The following is a 9,610-nucleotide window of genomic DNA, read 5'->3' on the forward strand; positions in this document are numbered from 1 at the left end:
AATAAAAATTATAAATATATTATATCAATAAAATATTAAAATTTGTCAATTCTTAATAAAAGATTTACTCGAAATTGATTTAAAAAAAAAATTGAACATTTTTTTCAGTTTGGCTCGAAATTCCATAATTTCATATACAAATTAATATTTTCCAAGCCAACTCACACTCGATTCGTTATGACCATCGTACTGGGACAAAGTTTTGTGCTTCAAAATTAAATAAATAAAACTACGATTAATAAGAACCATTGGCGACTTTGAGATTTCTAGAACGAGTTTGAAATATAACCACAATATTTAATACTTTCTCCGCGCTTACGCTAGCAATCGCCGGCTCCTTGGTGCCACTCTCCTTTTCTTCTCTGATTCACACCTACAGAAATCAATAATAAATTATTATTCACCACCCCGACAGCTTTCTTTCTATTCCAATTTGTGCGGCACCCAACTCATGGCACTCATCGCTGTATGGGGTCTTTTGGGTTAATCCCATTTCTTTACATTCCCATTCCCTATTCTTCTACAGCGATGAAAAAGTGAAACAAAAGGAAGGTGAAAAAAGGAACAAGTTTTCTGGATAAAGAGTCTCCTCTTCATCAGCTACTTGTTTCGATTACTGCCTATTTTGTTTTGCTTCTCGATTCAAGATTCAAAATATATATTTGATTAGCGTTGTTATAATTTATCGCCCATCGAAGATCTCCAGTCTTCTTGTTCATCTAATTCTATTTTTGTAGTTCTTTCTTTGATTGAAAGGTGTTTTTTTTTCTTTGGTCTGACTGAGTTTTTGTTTTCCCATGATGATTACGTCATTCAATACCGTGTTTTTTCAGTGAATTGCCAACCCAATTTCTTTTCCCTCTTTAATGGGTCTAAGGTGTTGAGTATTTTATTAGTGTTTCCTTCTTTATCTTTCGATTCCAGGCGCGTAAATCTCTGTTCCCAGGATTTTTTAATAAATCCTAAGGCTTGTTGGAATATTTAACAAATATATTACGTACAGCCAGGTTGTTCTTATGGGAATGTTTCTTCATCCTCTAATCTTTTTGCTTGCAACTTTAGATAAAGCTGTCGATTTTTAAAGTTTTTTTTTTTTTTTTGCATTGCCTTGATCTTTTGTTATTTTTTCCTTTTTCTGATAATGGGTTGTGGATCTTCGAAAGAAAAGGTCTGCCAGAATTGCCAGGCGCCTTATATTCCGGTGAGGAGGACATATTCAATGCACGTTCACCATCCACCCAATGGAACAGGAGATAGCTATCATCTGGTGGCTCTCAAGTCATCCACGTTGGGTTCTTTGAAGCTCGATCCTTCGATTCAGAATCGTGTTGTAAATGTTGAAAACAATGATCAGGCTTGTTTGATACAGAATCATAGTGTTTTAGCGGATAAGGCCTTGATTAGCTATGGACCAAATGGGGGAAAAACTGGCTCAGAAAGGGCAGCTAAAGATGAATTTGCGATGAGTATGATTGAGGCCAAGACTTGGTCTAAAATGATCAATGAAAGAATCCCGAAATTTATTCCTAAAACACCAGTTAGAACGCCTCCGGGAGAGCCAGAGATGATCAATGCTTGGGAGATGATGGAGGGTCTTGAAGACGATAGTCCTCCTCGGCCGGTTCATCATTTTCGCAGCTTTTCGTTCAACTTCCCTCGAAATCATGGTTTGTCTAGTTCTATGGATGATCAACCCACTCCTAGAGTGCAAGAAAATGGCACTGCATCACCTAAGCCCTCGTGGTTGGACTTGGCTGATAATGATTCTAATTCTAATTTTAATTCCAATGACACGTCTATAGTATCTGATTTCGATCCTGAGGTGATTGCTGAATTCAGAAAATCTCTGGAGGATCTCCCTCCGGCCAATCCATTTTATCTCAAGTCATTGGATAGTAGAAAGGAACAGGCCTTGGCCGGTCAGGATCGTGCTTCGGATGTAACAGATGACAAAAAGAATGAGAAGGCAGTTGTAAAGAACAACAGCGTGCTCAGTGGAAAACGCAAGCTGGTTGTGTATTTCACAAGCCTTAGAGGGGTGAGGAAGACGTATGAGGATTGTTGTCATGTTCGAATGATTTTTAAGGGATTAGGAATTAGAGTTGATGAAAGGGATGTGTCAATGCATTCAAGATTCAAGGACGAGTTAAAGGAATTGTTAAGAGGGGAGTTTGGTCATGGTGTTGGCTTGCCTATAGTCTTTTTGGGGGAGAGTTACATCGGCGGGGCTGATGAAATTCGCCGTTTAAACGAGGAAGGAAAGCTTGAAAAGTTAATGGAAAATTGCGAGTTTGTAGATTTCGGCAAAGGAGGTGGTGGGAATGGTTATGTTTGTGAAGCATGTGGAGATATTAGATTTGTTCCCTGTGAGACATGTTCCGGGAGTTGTAAAATCTATTATGTAGGAGAGTATGACGACGACGATGAAGAAGAAACTGAAGAAAACGAGCACGAATATGGTTTTCGTAGATGTCAAGATTGTAATGAAAATGGACTTGTACTGTGTCCTGTTTGTTGTGATTGAGTTCTTGTTCAAAGATTTTGGTTTCCCTTTTGTGAGTTTGTTTGTTGTACAGAGCGGAGTTTTGATTGATTTGGGGAGGAGACGAAGATTTTCTGTTATAAAAACATATAGTTTCTTTGAGTTCTTGGCTGTTGTATAAGCCTTACTTCTGATAGTTTCTCTATGTCAATAAAAATCAGGTACGTTCGATCTATAGTCATTTGATGAGCTGATCCAAAGGATCAAAACAGCTATCTATGAGATATTCGTTTGGTCGAAGACTTCCGCTTTGAGGGATGTTAAGGACAAGAAGAGGTTAGACGCATCGCAAAAAAGTCTTATCTAGACCAAATGACGTAGTAATTCTTCGGACCATCGTATTTAGGTTTCGGTTAAGTTCCAATTTCAGCTATATCTTTCCATTCAAAAGTGGGTTTTTTAACTTCATGTTTTCCGGTTCGAGAAGCGTGTTATTCTTTTTTTATTATTATTATTTTGATTGAAAATTAATGTATATGATCCGAGCCAACCGGACAGATTCGCAGAAAAAAAATTCAAATTTTAAGTCTATATTTTTCTAATTTATAAAATGAATTCTATAGATTATTTGTTTTTTTTAATATCTTTCTTATATATTTTTGTAACAATTATTTTTAAATAATACACTCTCAAGTTTCTTTATTCCTAATTTCCTATATACTACCAATAGTTATAAATTTTCAAATTTATTTTAGGAAAAATAAATTTTTTGTCCACTATTTGTTCAATTTTTGTTTTAGTTCATTAAGCTATTAAATATTAGTTTTTGTATATTAAATTTTAATTTTCTATTATTTTTGTTCAAATGACATAAGACAACAAATCATCAATTCCATCGTCAAATCATTTTGGATATCGTGTAAGCATTTTTCAACATCTCGTTAATAGGATGACGAAATTGAGCTGAAATCAAGTCATGAACCAATACTTAAATTTAAAATTTAATGAACTCATTAAAACCAAAAATCAGAAAAAGTAATGAAAAAAAAAAATTATTTCCCCTTTATTTTATTGTAGGTGGAAATATTTATCCGTGTAATAATGGTATTTATTGCCCCTTGCTTAAATAATTCAATGCACAATTTTGTCCTTCAATGAATTTATTCAACCATCAAAATCCGCATACACATTATTATATGGTATTTCTTATTCTAAGATTTGATAAAATGTTAGTTTTTTTTATAATCAATATATATATATACTTTAGTAAAAATGTGATGACCCACGTGATATAATAATATTGAAAGAAAAGAAAAAACACCTCTGAAATAACATAGATCATTAATTTTTTACACACATGATGACGTAAAAAGTTAATGGTGAACACATGAGCATTATTGCAAATTACGTCACCTATGTTAAATAGAAATTTCCCACCAAACCCTGAATCTCAGTTGAAGTAATTGAGAATTTAAAGTTGTTGAAACTGAAATTTTTTAGACTTTTTGAGATAGATTAGTTAACTATGCTTTGATAAATTATGATTTAACTTGAACCTTGATCACAATACATTGATTCTGTGAGAAAATTATATTTCTAGTTAACTTGCATATTTTCATATTTATTACAATACTTGCGTTCTTTTTTCGTTTTAGGTCTTTTACTGTCCGGAGTACCAATTGACCAACAACAAAACCAAAAATGAAAAATATACAAGCTACCGAAAATGAAATTTTCTACTGATTTTTTTTTGGATTATTCAATAAATAAATGTGACATTTGTCTAAAAAAATATTAAATTCGATTGAAATATATTTAAAACTTTGATATATAGATTCAATTAATTAAATATTGCCAACATTTCTTGTGCATTTGGAATAAGTGAGATTCACTTCAAGTTGTTAATCAATAAGAATTTATACAATGACATAACTTAGAAAATAGAATCTATTATGAGACACCAAATGAGGAAAATTAACAGCATCAAATGGTTTTAGGGAACTAACTATGTTTTTTTTTATTAATTTATCGAAATGTATCTTTATATTGAATAACGATTTCGTGTCGATTTTTTGAACTTTTAACAAATTTTTAAATGTAATAAAGTATCAGAATGCATAATTATGCAGATACATTCGAGCTTATCAACTAATACAAATGTGGTTTTGTAGCCAAATATTTTGTATGTAAATTTGTATTCGATGTCTGTGTGGATTTTTAAGTTTTACGCTGGTCCTTGTTATTATTATTATTTTTTTGAATTGAATATTTTGGGTTTTATTATATGAGAGTAGACGGGGCTTGTCTAGCATGGACGATCTCAGTATTTTACGGATTTTTATTCGTGAGACGAGTCAATCATATTCATATTTACAATAAAAAGTAATATTTTTTCATAAATGACTTAAATAGAAGATCCTTTCATAAAATTGACTCATGAGACCGTCTTAGAAGAGTTTTTTTGTCTCCTTTTGTGTTCGAATATTAAGTGTATCATTTCCAAATTTCTCAAATATAAGATTAAAACCCTATGAACTTTGTAGCTATATGTGATTTAAGCATACCTAGTTGTGTTTATTTGGTCTTTTAAAGTAGAGATTCTTTTTTTAAAAAATAACATTCTCAAGCGTATTTTTTTACGGGCCGATGACTTATAAGTCTATTTGGTACTAAGATATCAAATTTGGGACGAAGTTTCGAATATGATACCCAATTATGAAAATTAAACTCATCCCTTAACTCGAATAAAAAAATACTTGGGAGGGTTATTTTCCAAAAAACAAAAAAATAAAAAAATTTGACCAGCTGCCTTAGTTATAACTTCAAATGCATAGGATTTTACATGGACTTATCATCGTGGCCGAATGCAATTAACCACAAACTATTATTTAGATTTGTTCAATTATATATATCGATGCATGATACTCACTATGTGAGAAGCATCGATTGAATTTTCACACATATATATAAATATGTATATCATGTGAATTTTACAGTAAAACATCTATAAATTGTAGCAAACTGTTTTTAAACAATATATATATATAAGGAAAATATAAATGTACGTATATGTGAATTTTAGAGTAAAACATCTATAAATTGTAGCAACTGTTTTTAAACAGTCATAAATAGTCTATTAGCGTTTTAATTATTGGAATGGAATTACTTAAGATATGTTTTTTTCAAACATTCTAGAAAAGAACTGGTGAGATACTTAGTTTAACCCTCAAAATGATGGAAACTAATTAACTATAATATAATCTTGATTGAACTAATTAAGTTCAAGATTATTTATTTGTATAAGGAAAATAATATTTTTGATGTGTATCATTGTAGGTAATTCTTCATATTATTATTTACACTTCAAAAAAGTCGACTGGTCTTAGTACGTAAACTGGGTTTGAAGAACATAGTACGATGTTTTATACAATAATTAACTAAAAATGAATATAACATATACACACCCACACACACACACACACACATGTATACATAGATAAACCCTAACTTTAATGCAATGTATACCTTGTTGGTGCGCCTAATACTGCTGCGAATCTCCCGAAGGAGTTGATGCAATTTGGACAGAAGTTCAATGATCTGTTCATCTGTCATCCTTGAATTCAAGCTAGTTAATTTGCTGCCTTGGCCTTCCTCTCCCTGACATTCTTATGATATATACGTGACTGGTGGGATGCCTCAAAACCCAAAAAAAAAAAAAAAAAAANCAAGGGTACTACTACAAAGCAAGAAAGTCTGAAGAAAACTTGGGAGAAAAGTTAGCAGATTTTGTAGGAAACAAGAGGAAGATGAAGCCTGTACAAGAAATAAAGGAAATTTGTTAGATCATGGATTAGCTTAGCTTAGCTTGGCTAGGTGATGAGAAAAACAAAGAAAATGATGTGTAATGAACAAGTGATAAAATGGGAAAGAACCACAATGAAAGAGATTAATTACTGCAGAAAGGAGAAGGGATTGAATGGAGAGTACACAAAAACATAGAAAGTGATGTTGGATATGAAGAAGACAAGTGCACTTGGGAAAGATGCATGTGGTCTAATGGTCTACACACCACCAAATTGAGAATTATATTCAATTATAAATGCCTACCCATGAATCATATAAAATGGAGCTGGAAAAATTGTAATCCTCTTTTGAACCATGCATGGAAGTGAATTAAACTAGATTGATTATCTTTAGTTTGCCAAAAGAAAAAAAGATTTGAAATCGGAGCTGATCGATAATTAATAATTAGAAAAAATAAATAAATAATGATCGGGTTTGTCCTTCCTAGGACAATCAATTGGTTTCGACTTTTAACTTTATAACAATAACAAATTTACTATATATCGTGGAAAAAATACCTATTCTACTATTACTACCATTTATGGAGATTCATTGTGCCTAAGCTAATTTTTGGAAGAAAAAAAAATATAAATCAAAAATATTTTAGAGCATAGCATGGAAGGCATTCTTTGAAAATACAGCCCTAGCCCGATAATGTATTGGGCCAATTTTAGTTGGCCTCTAACTAACTGGGTTGGGTCAGATAATGTAGATTGAGTAACTTTTTAAAGGCCACTGTTGCCTAGACTATGAAACATCAGACTATCCAGTAATATTTTGAAACATAATCTGTGTCTATACTTACTATATCAAGGCTCATATCATTTTTTGATCTGAAAATAAGAAATTGTATAAGCACGCAAATCGTATAATAAAAACACTAATATATATCGATCTAAATTTGTCGCTTCGCTTTGTAACTAAAAAAATTAATTTAATTGTTCTTAAACTTTACACTCTATTCTATAACTCGAATCTCCAAATGAACTAATATATTCGAAGTATTTGGTGAATTGATTAGATGTGTTGTATTCATCAGGGCTAAATTGTATCTGCTTGCTGCCCTTGAAAATTATTATTTTTTTTTTTAAAAAAAAAAAGCACAAATTCCCTTGTGTAAAAGCAAGTTTTTCAAAATCGATCTCATGCTTTTAAAATCACAAACATGAATACCCCATTTACGATGCTCATGGGGATCAAATCGTCAGAGCCCAGGACATAGACGAGTTGGTAAGGTTTGAAGTAACGTGAGTTGACACTCTCCACGTTGTAATATCGATTTTTGTGTGGAGCATATTTTTCACTGTAATATTATGAAGGTGTATTATGAAGGCTGATATTTGTTGTTTTCTCTTTCGGTCCGTGTTTACTCGTACACGTCGTTCGATTTAGCTTCCTGTCTGTATGAGAGTAGTTCGGAACAGTTGTCCTCACTTGCAAACAAAGCGATGGAAGCGAGTCAAAATTAGTGGCTCCACCCCCACAAAAATAACTGAAACACGACTCTGAGGTCCTTGAATATTTAACCAGTCCTTGGAAATAACAAAAGGGTCCACCCTAATAGCTACACATGATGACCAATTTGGGGTGGGGTACGTTGTTCCCACCATCAAATCTCCATGTGAATTATTCTGTCCCCACGAAAATATTACCCACACTCAATTTCACACACAAAATAAAAAGAAAATACTCCCAAAATATACCTGAGTCGGTTGAGTGTGTGAATTTGGGATCAATCTCCGAGTTCGTCTTTTCTGCTTCAAGTCTCCTGCAGTTTTATCTATTACTATACATATCCAGGATTTACCTATTGAATAACCAAAAAATATTGAGCGTGAATTCTTCGTCATATAAATAAAAAAGAGAAAACATTGATTGCTATTGAATATTTCATTGACCATACTTCAACAAGAGACACTGTCGCAAAGCTTTCGATAGGATCATCACTCGACCCCATGGACCGCCCAAGTTTAATATTTTAATTCACCAATAATTCATGTAAAGAAAAGTATTTGGAAGTGTAAAATTATATTGGGTGCATTTGTGAAACTGATTAAAAGGATGTGGATATTTCAATCTCTCTTTCACGTGAAAAAGGCAGTGCAGTACGGACGTGGTGGAAGATATAATTATTGCAGGCTTTACAGATGTACAAAATCAGCGCTTGATGTTTGGCGAGCGAATTTTGTGGACCATCCGGGGCCCATATTATCTTTTAACTAAAAGTTTTTGGACCAAAATTAAATTTTGAAATTTTCTTCCATTTTGTTCATTTAAATGTGTAAAAATAAAATTTTGAAATTTATAATATCGAAGATATAGCAAGCCAATGTTTCAAAAACAATAATCATATCTCAGATGCAAATTCGAGTACAATAATGAACTCCCCAATAATTTACTGTTAACAATTCAAGCAAATGGACCAAAAATGAATCCATCTGCAACATAATCTCAAATGTGAAAATAATAATAAAGGACTTTCTTCACATCATCAACTCAATATATTAGGCTCCACCATGGAAAAGGACATTTTAGTTTGTGTAGGCGAAAGTGGCTGTTCAAAAGGAACTTGGACATCAAATCCCACACTTACAAGAAAGTAACCACAAACAAGAAAAAAGGTCTCTCAAAGCTGGAAAGATACAGGCATGCTCACATGCCTTTCAAGTGTAAAAAAGAGATATTAATCAAATCCCCCAAAAACACAAAGTTCATGCATCAAAATTATACATAATCCTCCGATTATAATGGAGTCGTCGTGTTGCAACGCACTCTTCAGAGACACTTATCTACAACTGTCATCATCGTACAAAAGAAGGAAGAAACAAAAACAATGGTTAATCGACCCCATACTTGTTTTCTTTTTCTTTTTTTTTTCGAACTTTTCCTTTTTTTCCTTTTTCATATTCGATGGTTCTGTAGTTGCAGGAGTCTCGAATAGGCACCATCCGGTCGACTGATCAGGTCGCTGTGGCTGCCTTGCTCTACAATTCGGCCGTCTTGAATGACACCAATGCTGTCCACCCCGCGTATTGTAGACAATCGATGGGCGACCAGAACGGTGGTTCGCCCTCTCATAAGCCTCTCGAGCGCTTCTTGTAGCACGCACTCGGACTCGGCGTCAAGGGCACTTGTGGCCTCGTCGAGCAGAAGTATAGACGGGTTTTTAAGAACGGCCCGTGCTATGGCAATGCGTTGTTTCTGTCCTCCAGAGAGCTGTACACCTCGTTCACCGACTGGAGTTTTGTAACCTTCGGGTAATCCACTGACGAATGTGTGCACGTT

General features: G+C 33.4%; 1 protein-coding gene across 1 annotated transcript; it reads left to right on the forward strand.

Moving 5' to 3' along the window:
- The first annotated feature begins 260 nt into the window (after positions 1-260).
- On the forward strand, positions 261-2,644 carry LOC140969932 (uncharacterized protein At3g28850). The gene has a single exon (XM_073431452.1). The coding sequence runs from the start codon at positions 1,142-1,144 to the stop codon at positions 2,522-2,524; it is 1,383 nt and encodes a 460-aa protein (XP_073287553.1). The 5' UTR covers positions 261-1,141; the 3' UTR covers positions 2,525-2,644.
- Positions 2,645-9,610: the final 6,966 nt, after the last annotated feature.

This window comes from Primulina huaijiensis, unplaced genomic scaffold (genome assembly GCF_012295235.1).
Source record: "Primulina huaijiensis isolate GDHJ02 unplaced genomic scaffold, ASM1229523v2 scaffold43093, whole genome shotgun sequence".
In the NCBI taxonomy this organism is placed as follows: Eukaryota; Viridiplantae; Streptophyta; class Magnoliopsida; order Lamiales; family Gesneriaceae; genus Primulina; species Primulina huaijiensis.